At 38.0% G+C, this 14074-nt stretch overlaps 1 protein-coding gene across 1 annotated transcript in view; it reads right to left on the reverse strand.

The window, feature by feature from the left end:
• The window catches only part of ASPH (aspartate beta-hydroxylase), a 111639-nt gene that overhangs the window by 7817 nt on the left and 89748 nt on the right, over positions 1 to 14074 (reverse strand). The window contains exons 23-26 of the mRNA XM_057426241.1: positions 12458 to 12595; positions 7227 to 7362; positions 6148 to 6239; positions 1228 to 1361 (exon numbers count right to left, since the gene is read on the reverse strand). Coding sequence (XP_057282224.1) covers positions 1228 to 1361; positions 6148 to 6239; positions 7227 to 7362; positions 12458 to 12595 — 500 coding nt within the window. The remainder of the gene's footprint in view (positions 1 to 1227; positions 1362 to 6147; positions 6240 to 7226; positions 7363 to 12457; positions 12596 to 14074) is intronic.

Consider the following 14074-nt stretch of genomic DNA (forward strand, 5'->3'; position numbering starts at 1 on the left):
GTGAAGGAGTAGAATGCAGTACTAGACAGAGCTGAGTTGCCTATCCATCAAACTATGAGTAGCATTGTAATGCTGCCCTTCTAAACACCCACACTGCATGACACAAAGGTAACCAAGCACAAAATTCTCATTGTTTCTGTGTTCTCATACACACAGCAGTGGAACAGAAGGCCAGAAAAGGCATGACCTACAATAAGCTTCATATTTGAACCAGCACTCCTATTTGAAGCCACTGGTTTACCATGGCTCTGAACCACCAGGAGAGGAATGAACAAAAAATGCCTAAGGTAGGATTTCCTCCTGGCACCACTCTTTTCCACAGTACTTCACCCCACTCCTCTTTTATGGGGGAAGTGATGCAAAAAAAAAACCCCTTTCATTGCCAGCAGTAGGCATACTTTCAGTGCTTTCAGGGAAAATCCTGCGTTCCTGCGTTTGATTCTGAATGTATAGCTCTTGCCAAAAGCAGCTAAAGTTAACACATTACAGCACAGGCTTGAATGTTTTATCCTTTCTTACATCTCCTCATATTTCCCAGGGGAGCATATAGCCTGATTGTAAATGTATAAGCTGTTGAACCTTATTTTGGTTTTTGTGCCAAGCAAACAGAGACAGAACGGGCCTTCAAATCAACACAACTTTTCCCTAAGAGGTAAGAATTCTTACTTGAAATGCACTTTAAAGAAATTTGCTACCTCTGTAAGTAATTGGGCCAAAAACTGTATAGATGTCTTCAGACTGAAATTAACTTCAACTGAAATATTTTTAACCAAATTAAAACAAATAATACCAGCTAAGAAGGAGGCTTCTACCAAAAATACAAGAGTATTCCATCATGGTGGTGAGAACGGAGGTACATACAACGAAATCTAAGCCCCCCCAAATCAAAACAAAGAGGAACTCTGCTGACACTCTGTTAGACTGGCATTGGCACTGTAAAAGCAAACATAGAGAATCTGTGGACTAAACCCACTGTTATTTCCATGCCATAGCAAAGAGGAGCAGCTTCATCTCTGAAGATTCTTCTGGCATTGAAGTTTGAGTACTGATATTTATATGCTTGTACCAAGAGTTAGTGTGCAAGTTTCTGGTTTAAGGAAATACATTACACCTCCTGAACAGTAAAATATCCCCTACTTTTTTTTTTTTTTTTAATTACATGCAATCCCATCCCTTTTTCAGCCTTGAGAGAGGTAGAAAGAAAGAACCCCAAACATCCAACCATACCTGTTCTCTTGGGCACACCGAATCCTGCAGCCTTCCTTAGGTATCACCAAGCCCAAATGCATCCTTAGCCGACAATTGGTGGGCCCTGTGTGGGGCCAGACATGAGTCCCTGGGTGCATGATAGAATATTTGATCTGCAAGAAGAGAAAGGCAGGCCTTCAACACGTTCAGCTTCACAGCCATACTGCTAGAAGTTCAGGACTTCATTGCATCTCATCCTTGATGATGGGCCAAAAGTGCAATGTCATCTTTTGTTATGGTCTTAGCAGCAACTGCTCATTCTCATATCCTAATCATGTTCAATACTATAGAATACATGCCTTGTGGAGTGTTTATGCATCCAGGTGTGTGTGCGAAAGTCCTTATTTTTCATTTTGCTTAAAATAAACAGTATTCATATTTCAATCTGAAATAATTATCTTCTATCTACAATCAGAAGAATTTTGTGTTTTGGTTTTTTTTTTTTTTTTGTTTGTGTTGGTTTTTTTTTTTACTATGGAAAGAGTTACAGCCACTTTTGTTGTTTAAAAGGATGGACTACAGGAGAAAAGGCCTGTCTTAGCCAGACTGGCCAGTCCTTCTCAGGTGACAAAAGTGATGTGAAGGTGACTGTAAGCCTTGTCTGGAGGAACCCTGAGATGACGGAATTCAGGATCTTGAGACAAGGTAGAAAGGCAAAAACAGGATTACCACCCGCAGCTTCTGAAGAGCAGACTTGGACTTATTCAGTGATCTGCTGGGAAAAATCCCATGAAATACAGTGCTGGAGAAAAAAAGGGTCTAGGACAGCTGGTTTATTTTAAGTATTTATATTAAGTATTTATATTAAGTATTCATATTAAGTATTTATATTAAGTATTTATATTAAGTATTTATTTTAAGTATCTTGAGCTTTGTCCAAGCTCAAGAATGGTTCATTCCCATGTGCAGGAGTCATAGGAACTCAGACAAAGTTGAAGCACAAAAAGGAAGCATACAAGAGGTGGAAGCAGGGTCAGGTCACCCAGGAAGACTGTAGAAACATTCTCTGAGCATGCAGGGATGACATTAGGTAAGTCAAAGCTCTCCTGATGTTGAATCTGGAGATGGAAGTGAAGGGCAACACATGTTCTACAAATACATCAGGAGATTTGATGATAAAGGACATGGGAAAGGCTAAGGCACTACATGCCTTCTTTGCCTCAGTCTTTACTAGCATGACTGACTTCCAGGAATTCCAGGTAACAGACCAGTGGAAAAGACTGGAGCAAAGTCGGCTTAACTTCTGTGAAGAAAGATCAGGTTAGGGCACGTTTAAACAAACTCAAACTGGTCCATGGGTCCTGATGGGATCCACACTTGAGTGCTGAGGGAGTTGGACAATGTTGTGAATCCACACTCAATCATCTTTGAAAAGTCACTGAAACCAGCAGAAGTTCCTGAGGACTGGTAGAGAGTAATGTTGTTGTTCCTATCTTCAAGAAGGTCAAAGAGGAGGATCTGGGGAACTACAGGCTAGTCAGCCACATCTCAATCCCTGGGATAGTGATGGAGCAAACAATCTTGGAAACCATTTCCAAACACATAAAGGAAAAGAATTTGACTGGGAGTAGTCAGCATGGATTTATGGAGGGGAAATTGTACTTTACTAGCTTGGTGGATGAGGAGAGATTGGTGGATGTTTTTTATCTCATCTTTAGTAAGCCTTTCAACATCCTGCCATGAACATCCTTATTGACAAACCGATGAAATAGAAACTTGATAAGGTGACAATGAAGTGTATTGAAAACTATCAGTTAAGCCAGGCTCAAAGAGTTGTGAACAGATGCAAAGTCCAGCTGGAGGCCACCCATCAGAGGTATACTTCAGGGCTCAGTGCTGGGTACAACACTGTTTCATTGCTTCACAAATGACTCAGATGATGGGACAGAGTGCATTCCCTTCAGCAAGTTTCCAGATGATAGAAAATTGGAGAGGAATGGCTGATATACACTAATGTTTTTCCTGCTGCCATTCATATGGAACTTGTCAGGCTGGAGAAAGGAGTGAACAGGAATCTTATGATGATCAACAAAAATAAAGGTAAAGTTCAGCACTGGGGAGGAAATAACCTCATGTACCAGTACAAGCTGGTGCACAAGTGTCTGGAAAGCAACTTCCCAGAAACAGACTGTGGGGTCATCATAGACAACAATCTGAACATGAGCCAGAAATATGCCCTTGCAGCAAGCTGACCAACAGCCACCAGGGCTGCAGTAAGGAGAGCTTTGGAGAGCAGTCAGCAGAAGTAGGTTATCCTTCCCCTCTACTCAGATGTGGTGAGATTTATTGAGTGCTAAATCCAGTTCTATGCTACTTACTATGAGACAGCCATGGACATACCAAGGCAAGTCTAGTTAAAGGCTATAAAGATGATCAAGGGATTGAAGCATCCGACATACAAGGGGAAGCAGAGAGAGCTGGGACTACTCAGCCTGGAGAACAGAAAGCACAAAGGGGGGGATCTTATCTATGCATACAAATACCTGATGGGAGGAGTGAAGATTACGGAAGCAGGCTCCTTTCAGTGGTACCCAGTGACAGGCAAAGAGGCAATGGACAGATATTGAAAAACAGGAAACTCCATTTAAACATTAAAAACAATTTTTTTTTCTGTGCACTGGAACAGGTTGCCCAGAGAGGCTGTAGAGTCTCTATCCTCAGAGGCATTCAAAACCTGACTGGACACAGTCCTAAGTAACCTGCTCTAGTTCATCAAGCTTTGAGCAAGCGGTTGGACTAGGCAATCTCCAGACATCCCTTCTCATTCCTTCTTTTTGAAATTCTACAACAACCGGATCAGGAGGAAGTGTGAATAACGTACACAGAGGCGAGAAGCATCTTTTCAACTGAGAAATCTGCACATCTGGCTGGGACAGGGTAACGCTGATAAATCTTAGGGTTTAAGGTGTTACTTGCTCTCCAACTGTGACAAAATCAGTAGAAGACAGTGTGTGCCTAATGCCTTAGCTGTTATTTCAGTTTACCTGAACCTGATTTCAGCTTTGCTACACTGAGGTGCATTAACTCGATTGCCCTGTCAGACCCAGATGCAATGCAAATAACTGGCTAGGCAGGATAGTTACTAATATCCCAGAAAACCAATTTTTTTTAATGCTAATATACCAGCACTGCGGAATGATTACTGTCATGTATTTTATCTGTCCACACAGATCAGCTTGGATATGCCCATGAATTAAATGTATGCACTGTCCTCATATAAACAGTCCTATTTATAGTCCTATAGTCCTATATTATTGAGTATAAATAGTCCTATTTATAGGACTATTTGCCAATCTACCAACAGATTACACTATGGTTGTAATTTAAAACTCTAAAGAGATAAGAAACACCCAGAATTAAAACTCCCTGTGCTTTTATTTTACTGTTATTTTTAAGAATGACATAATTTTTAATAATATGATCACTTGTTATTGTTCTACACAGTCCTCAGCAGCACTAAGCAAGTGATTATTTTACATTTTGTTAACCTTTGTCAGTACATGACATGCCCAAAGCATCCCAATAGTCAACCCACCAGACAACTCCCAGTTTCCTGATTTGTTCCCATTGTTTCTGTATGTGAGTACAGACTAGGTGATATTTTAAACTTAATTTACCAGTAAGAATCTGAGGCATGGATACCATAAGATCAAAATTGTCCTACTCATCCCCCAATAGTGTATGAACTCAAGACTTCTAGAGCACTATTTTTCACATTATCTTACATTTTATATGTTCAAAACACATGACTACGGCTATAACTGCAAGTACACAATGACTCTGAAAATCAAATCCGGGTGATAACATGTGGGGTGCTAAAAGATGATGAACAAAATAGTAGCTCTCAGAGAGACTTTGCTCCCCCGGATAGGTCAATTTTGGCTATGGATGCCACAGAAAGCAGTTTTCCTGCTGTCAACCACACCGTGTGAGGACCTCTTTCATCAGTTATATTCACTATGATCAGACTTTGCAACAAATCAATGAAACAATAGCCTTGTTCATTCCCACAACAGCTGCCATCTAGTGCTCTTCTGCACATCAAAGGTACTCGTCTGGTGAACACTTACTCCCAAGGCTCTGAACTAGGATTATGCTAGCACTGTGTATTCCAACTTTTGCATCCTTAATTTTGCAACGTGATGGTTGTTCTCATGTAGTTATTACATATAAAATATAGCAATTTGGAAAAAAATTATGAAAAATTCTGTCCTACAGATTCATGTATCCGTGCTGGGCCATTCATTCAACCACATATGTATTAATCCATACCATATAAGTCTTACTGCATGATTTAACGAGGTTAATTTGTAGCCAAGTAGACCAGGCACTTGGGTTGGTACCCAAGGCCACAGCTCATGGGTGTGAAATTTCTTTACCTTTAGGAAAGAAGCATGTGACAGCAGTACTCTTGTTTGGCTTCCATGAGGCGATTCTCCTGTCTAATGCAACAAGGCTGGAGTAGACAGTGAGAATCTGGCTCACTGAAAGAGTCTTGTAAAGTTAGGTTCAGATCAGAAAAAAAAAGAATTAAGGTTAGAAAGGACCTAATCCAACCTCCACTCAAAGCAGGATTAGCCATGAGCCAGATCAGGTCACTTAGGGCTGGGGTTTAGTGAATCATTACTAATTGGTTGACCCATGGCAAATAACTACTTAACAACCATGAGCTCTCAAGAGCTACAAGGTAAAATGGCTCAGCTAGAGCCCATAGAAAGGTTTCAACTTCATCCTACATTTACTGAGGGCTAAAACTAGGCATATTTTTATTGTTAACTCCATTGTATGTTTGAGACATAATTAAATACACCAAAGTCATACATCTCTCCATACACATTCCTCAAAATCCCCTGCTCCAAGTATTAAGAATTAGTAAAAAAGAAGAAATTTGCCAGGTACCTGCCCTCTTCTGCAGCCAGTAGCTTCTGGGAATCTTTCCAATAAAGCACATGTTTTTTGAACACTTTTACAGGCATTCTCATTTTTTCTTCCTAGTGAAAAAAACAGCCAGAGCATTGGTAAGGGCAATGACCAAATATTTCCCTGTTTCCTGCTTTGCAGAAAATAACAAAGCTATCAAAGAGCTGACACTGAAAGACAGGTAAATATTATTATTCCCATTTTACAGATTGTGAAACAGAAGTAGTTGAACATTGTAATATCAAAGCAGACTGCACATCTTTGTTTTTAAGTTATTTGTGAAGACTAGAATTTCCATAACTTTTTAAACATTACTCTAAAAGTATAAACAATAATGAGACTGCATAGAAAAAACAAAATGCCACCAACATCATACATTTTTGAAAACATTATATTTGGATATAACTTGCTTTTAATATGTTAAGCATGATTCTAAAAGTATAAATGATAATGAGACTGCATAGAAAAAAATTATGGAAAAAGCCACCAACATCATTCTGTTTCAACACCAGATTATATTTTGATATAAATTGCTTTTAATATTTTATTTTACAGAACTCTTTAATATGCAGGTTTATATAACATTATGATTATAAAACTAAGTCTCTTAGAAGAGACTTACAAGTCATGGGCCTCCCTCTGCACAGCTCAGGGATAGGGCAGCAAGCTTGTAAGTCATATTCTTTAGCTCATACAATCCTCACCTTGCTGACAATACAGTATTGAGGATGTGTCTTCTCCCACGCTTCCGTCTTCCCTCAGACTGCTCTTTACTATGCATCACCATGCAAAATGTTGACAGCCTTGTATCACTTGAAGGATTATTACCTTCAAGCGATTCTTAGAAGTGCTTCAAGACAACATGGTTTAGAATAAAGAACTCTTGTTCCCTGTCACAGAGATCCCAGATGCTATTTTATTAGTTCCCTTCTTCTGCAGATTCAGTGATTATATAAAAGGTTCTGGAAAAAACTGTGTTGCTACTCCTTATTACACTGTATTAGTCCGAGAAAATGAGAAGAAATGAGGGGAAAGAGAAGAAATACAAAATGTTTTACCTTGTTGCCATAAGGTAAACTGGCTCCAGTCTCCTTTTTCTCGTAGATTCTCATCTTCAGGCAGGAAAAGGCTTCTTTTCTTATCCATCACAGCAAGCCCCTCATCCCGAATGAGCTTCCAATTTTTCTCTAAGGACTGTTGTGAAATTCAGGTTATTGCTCTGAGAACTTACTGTGTTCAGTTTTAGTACTGTTTTTATTTTTTCCCTGCCATTATTAACTTTTTTTTTTAATTTAAAAGCACTAAAAAAAAAGTGCTCATCATCATTATCAAGTTTCTTCATCCTCATTTCCCTTCTGACATATTAAAGCAGTAAACCCAACTGTCACAGCATTCCTCGGATTCAATTACATTTAGATCGTAAAATTTCAATAATCCCCAGCCTCTTTGCAGGCTAGGCCTCACTTTGACTTGCTTTTTGATTAGCCTAAGGGCTCTTTAACAGCTCATTTTGTATTGCAAGCTAACAAATGTATTAATCTGCTGAAACACTACACACCTTACCTGGAAGCACTCCTGCAACTTACAAAACCACTCATAACCTGGAACTCCAGGCTTTGGCAGAACATTCCAGTTCAAAGAGGACAAAGGTAAACACACCACTTAAGCTGAAAGCTATGATTTAAACCTTCAAAAAAGTTTGCAGAGATTCACTTGCACATGCTGATGCTATTGAAAAAGATCAAATACAACTTGAAATACCAGGTAATGATTTATGGACACAACCATTCAAAATGTGTAAGCTGCCTTGTACCTCATACATACCAAACCCACAAAATAGTACAATTAAAATTTCTGTTCTCTGCTGCCTTAGGACATTACATTTGTAAAAATCAAATAGATTAGAAAATCTTTTATTCTACCAATTATAAATAATTTTAATGTTACAGCAATATAAATGAAAAATCCACAGTGTAACAACAGATCTGGATAAAAGTTAACTTCCATTTCCCAGCTGCTTACTTTGCTTACTAAACCTTATTTGTGCTCTTGAACAAAGCATTTCTGCTGCTTTGTCACCTCTAATCTTTCACTAATGCCCAGGCTGAAAATTAAACTGCAGAGATGGGTGTTTGTCCTCACACTTTAAAGCTTCTTCCCCAACTTACTTACTGGATACAAAGTGATTTGAACACGTCACTGATTTTGAACTAACTCCTCAATGGTTTTAGACATAACTTCCCCTGAGATCAACAGCACCTCTGTGCTCCTAAAAACCTGATCCCATCTATAAAACACACTGACAGTGCTTTGCTATGAGTAATAGGTATCTCCTAGGTAGAAATGAAGCGGGAAGACCAAATACAGCTCAGCCTTGATCTCCCTGATTTTACAGACTCTTAAACGTACCTTGGATGGGTAAGAATGCAAAACACCATTAAAACATAATGACTAAGTCCATGTCTTGGACTTACAGCTCTTGACCTGAGAGCCATTACCTATAGCAAAAAGTTAAATATGCTTATGCTTCATGGTACGTAGGGATACATGCCTCAGGTTAGAGCAACAAATTTGTATTATATTTGGTGCAATATCCTGATTCCAAGTGAAGAACTAGGTGCCAACCAGCATTGAGAACATATGTGCTTGTTTTCTAGCAGCTGATTCCCATAAACCTCCATATGGCTTTTTAAATACAGTTCCTAACAATAATGGAAGTTTACAGTTGCTTTACATCTGGCAACAGTATAGATTTTATTGGCAATGGCATTACTATATTTAAATAGGGATTTCTTAATATTGGTTTATTTTTATGAGTTACTATTATATTAAAAGAATCCTTACTCTGTGCTGTCAAACCCTTTCAATGCATAACTACTGAGTGCACGTCCATTTTAATCCATTGGACTATAAAATTAAAACATGGTGTAGACTTTAATCTACTTCTCTTTGTTACTAAAAAAGAGAAGGAGAGTATTCATGATCAGTTACTGTGTCTCTGCTGGGGAAATGCTGACAACCTCCAAGTAAAGAGCAGTATTTTAAACCTTTCAAAATAGATTCATTGCACACATTGGGTCACTCACAGTGCTTAAGCATCAGCACTTGTATGCATCATCTCTGCTCTTTCCAACACAAGGCTCCCCTTAAAGCATCCAGCCACACTTTAAATGCACATTTCAATTTAATTTCTCTATTAAATATGAATGTTTAGCTATTATTAGATAAACCATTAAGCCCTAGCTGTCACTCTACAGAAAATATTATGGATATGTGGTGTTGCCAGTAGCTTAATTCTCTTTCGGGCTTTTCTTGCTGCACTTGAAACTTTCAATTAATAAAATCTAAGCCATCAGAGAAAACTGACAATACAAGATCTACTTTAATCAATCATCTGTTCACTGTAGTACCTTATTGGAAAAGCATCTTCCAGGTCCTTTCCAAAAGTCAAAGGACAGCATGAGGAAAGGACAAAGTTACCTAGGTCATTACCTATGTATTAATTTCAGGCTGGTGAAAAGACTCTAGGATCCAATAGCATTTTACCCCTGTCATTATTTTTTAAAATGAGCACCGGAATAGAAGAGTAATGCTGAGGTTTTACAAAAGGTACCAGGGAATGATGCAATGACTCAGTAAGAAAGGAAAGTTAATTGTCCCAAGGGAATAGGACAGGTTTTCAAAGGTAAAAGAAAGGTTTTCTTTTAGCTGAGCTCAAACAAGAAATTTTCTCGAGTCTCCAGGTCCAAAGGCCTGAAATACCATAGATCAGAAACATCAGCAGAACATTTCTACATATATCACTTGATACTAAACTAAAGGTTTATATTTTCTGCTCTCTGTGAAACCAGGGAGAAACCCTTCTTACTCTTTCAAGAAAACTACAACAAAATTAAGTTCCAATGGCTCACAGATAGAGAGAAGTAAAAAAATAATTAAGCCTTAATGGGTCATAGCTAGAGAGAAGCAAAGTACCACTAAGCAAGATTTACCACCATCATAAATATCCTGGTAAGTATTACTGACATATTTCCAGTCTCCCCAGACATCCAGGCAAGTAAGTAATAGAGAAGGAAATAAAGTATGAGATTGTCATCTTTAATCTTACCCATCAGACAGTTAAACATCAAGCCTAAATTAATTGCCTAGGCTTCATTTTTTAGTAAATCAGTAGGAAACTTAACACCAGGAAGGGAGACATGCCATCCTTAGACAGCTATTTAACGTAGTAAAAATTAATCATCCTCTAGAAATACTTTGATACCTGTAAACTAGATCACTAGCAGACAATATGCCTTGCATCTGTATGACTACAGTTAAGTGAGCTGAATGCCCCTCAGAAGGAATTTATTAAACTGAGAATACTGAAAAAGGACAATCTTCAGGCTTTTGGTGGAAAAAACATGGTCAAAATTCACCTCTCTGTCTCTAGTGCCAAGAAACTACATGACCCTTTACAACAAAATCAAGCCAGGTCTGTGCTATAAGATGCCACTGATCACAGGTGTGCTGCTTAATAGAATGAACCAAAGAAAGCCGACAGAGAGTCTGGTTTTAGAGCTGGCTCAGTTAATCGCAAACAAATCTTCAGTTAGCATTGTTGAACTACCATGATATTGAGAATTGTCCATTCACTCTTAACAACAAGCAGTGAAACACAGGGAGAGAGGGTCAGGGCCTCCAATACTTCATACAACAACTTTCCATGTCAAATTTTATCATTGGGACTTGGTAGCATTTCCCACACAGAAGTAAGAGGAATGTAATGAGATGAAGAGGTAAGAAACAATGTTGTTTTGTTGTTGTTTTTTTGTTTTTTTCTCAATTGAAACATGTACAGAAGTTGGAATATTTCAGAAATTAATAAACTCAATGTCTTCAATGATCTTTTGCCATTTTCTGGAGAACACTGCTTCAAATTCTGCTTTCAGCATTGCATGTTACTAGAGACAAGCCTGCTTTCCTTCAGAACTTTCTTGAGTTATGGGGGAAACGCAATAATACAAATTTTTTTTCCTGATGCATTTAACTTGCATTTTAGGTTTATACTTTCAACTGTGAATGTTATCTTGCAGAATGCAAATCTTACCACCCCTGAATTATGACAGGTATGTAAGTAAATTTGCAGTCACAATTTCAACCAGATTCAATGACATATTGCTAGTAACATAGCTAAAAATATATATCACAGAATGGCTGGATTGAAGAGGTATGACTGGATTTCAGAGAGCCAGCTGTGCTGTGGAGGTCAGGGGTGAATTTCCACCCTTGTTGGTCTTCTGAACAGCTCTTCTAGGAGCCACAAAGGATGCTGATCCAAATCATGAGCTCCATATGTTGACTGATCCACCTGAAAAAAATCCCTTGCAGGTGGAGCCCTTGGCATTTTATAACAGGAAACTGAATTCTTTCAGCCTTCAAAGCTGACTTGTCTCCTCATGCCAAGGGTAAGGAGACCATTACCTTCTGCAATTTAATAATTTGAATGGTTTACTGTAAAACATCACTGCAGATTGCTCTGAAACATCAATAAAATAATATATATTCTTTCCTTTTAGTTTGGCAAAAGTATAAGAAGTTCCTTGTTTCTCCATCCCTTTTATGGCAGTAAGTATCTATTCCTACACATACCTCAAGAATGAGTTTACTAGATGACCATTTCAGATCTTCCCAAACACCAGTCAATAAAGGTAATTGCTTTTTTATGTAACTAAGATAACACTGGAGAATCACACTTTAATATAAATTTCCTAGCCTTATTTATGCTGCCATCAAAATTATAACAAAGAATAATCTTCCTTTTGTAATTTCTTTCTAATAAAATTATCCTTTTATAGTAGGTTTTTTATCATGTTATGTAAGTAAGTATAAAAGAAAAAACAACCACTGAAAGAAAATCTCTTGCAAATAAATTATTTGTGTAGAATAATTTTGCTAAGCCACATACCAATAATTAAAACATACAGGGAAAAAAAGTTCTTCTCCCATTTTAATTCTTACTTTTTAAGGATTGTTATAACCATTCTTAAAATATTACAAATTCTGCAACTTGGGAAATGAAAACTGTTATATGAATAACAACCAGACTACTTGCTTTGCACAAAATAGAAAAAGGACTTTAAAGAACTGAAATTCTATGTTGTTATCTTTTGTTAAATCCGCCTCTGGGCATCTACACTTGCTTTGCCTACCTTATAGATTAGCATTTTCTCTGTTTAATACCTTAGATAATAGTTCTCATTATAAAAAAATAAATAAATTCAAAGTATACAGAAACAAGCTGCCTTACCTTCACGAGTTCCGTATAACCAGTTTCTCTTGCTGTCCACCAAGGCTGAGCTTTCAGTCCCTTGACATTGTAGAGGGAGCGCTGCCACACTGATGCGAAGTGACCTCTTTGGTATCCAAGTTCATACCACTTGTATGCCTAAGAGATAACGATTGTTAACAACCAAATTCATATCAGCCAAGTTCCTAGACCCAACTAACATTCCCAAAACAGATTCATTGGCCAAGGCTGTCCAATCCATAAGCAAAATAGGATAATCTTCTCACAACCATTCACACCAAATATGGGTCAGTAATCTAGTTGCTAGGCAGGAACACCTCTCACTAAACCATGCCACCCAACGCTCTGTCCAGCCTGGCCTTGAACACTGACAGGGATGGAGCATTCACAACTTCCTCGGGCAACGCATTCCAGTGCCTCACCACCCTTACAGTAAAGCATTTCCTCCTTATATATAACCTAAACTTCCCCTGTTTAAGTTTTAACCCGTTACCCCTTGTCCTGTCACTACAGTCCCTAATGAATAGCCCATCTCCAGCATCCCTATAGCTCCCCTTCAGATACTAAAGTACTGTAAAGAATGCTGACCTCTTGAGTACCCAGTCAGCAGAAAGTTCTCCAGTATGAACTCTGTAGATAGATGGGCTATAAAGAAGTCTATGTATGTGATCTTTCTCAAGCCTAGTCCATCAGGTTAGCTTTCTTTTTTTATAAATCATGGAATTTTTATTGCAGTAACTTATACATACAGTAAATTTATAACATTGAAATGTAGTAATATCTGAATTTTGTAAGTTAGAGTGCTTTCTCTGAAATATTCTTACAATTAACTTGGGATTTTTTTTTTAATTTAAAAGTTCATTTACAAGTGAGAATCAGTAGGCTTCGTTTTAACACTTACACACAAGAGTCTGCCTGCACATGTTCTCCCTCTCTGTCTGAATGTCCTTCTCTCAACAGAAAACCAAAAACGAAGTCCCTGTAGGCTTCCCTTCCAACCCTAACTATTCTATGATTCTATGACTCTATTACAAGATAACTAACTAAAAGGAAGTGCATTTCATGGCTCTTTTCCACTATGCTTTTTAATGCTTATTCTCATCACATTTCCCATTGACGAACCTGAATGGGTTTGGGTTTGGTGTTTTTTTGTTATTTTTAAATTCATACCTGTAGTAAAGTTCATTACTAATAACATTCTTTAACAAAACCCTTTGATCCCCTACCATAACAGGAGGGCTAATTCACACATTCAAATTTGGCTTTAAAATGAAATACTGTTTTAAATTAACAAATTAGATATTCATATGGCTTCCAGTGGCATGTTTGTTTTCACTGGGCACACAACAGATTTGTTCACAAATTCCTGCTTTTCTGATCTCTTTGCTAATTTCCTTATTGAACATATACCATAACTCATCCGACACATTCAGTCTTCTCATGGTCTTTTATCACATACTTGCTGGTGCTCAAGGTCACTTCGGGAAAGAAGAAAGGTTTGCGAAACACTCTTACACCAGAGCTATGACAGAACTTCTATACAGTGATATACACATAACTGTATTTTTTGAAGTCTGGTTAAAATCTTTGCGGTGGTAGGAGCATAAAAGAGTCTCT

This window comes from Pezoporus wallicus, unplaced genomic scaffold (assembly GCF_028554395.1).
Source record: "Pezoporus wallicus isolate ANWC-B61680 ecotype Strahan unplaced genomic scaffold, APGP_CSIRO_Pwel_v1 contig_4131, whole genome shotgun sequence".
In the NCBI taxonomy this organism is placed as follows: Eukaryota; Metazoa; Chordata; class Aves; order Psittaciformes; family Psittacidae; genus Pezoporus; species Pezoporus wallicus.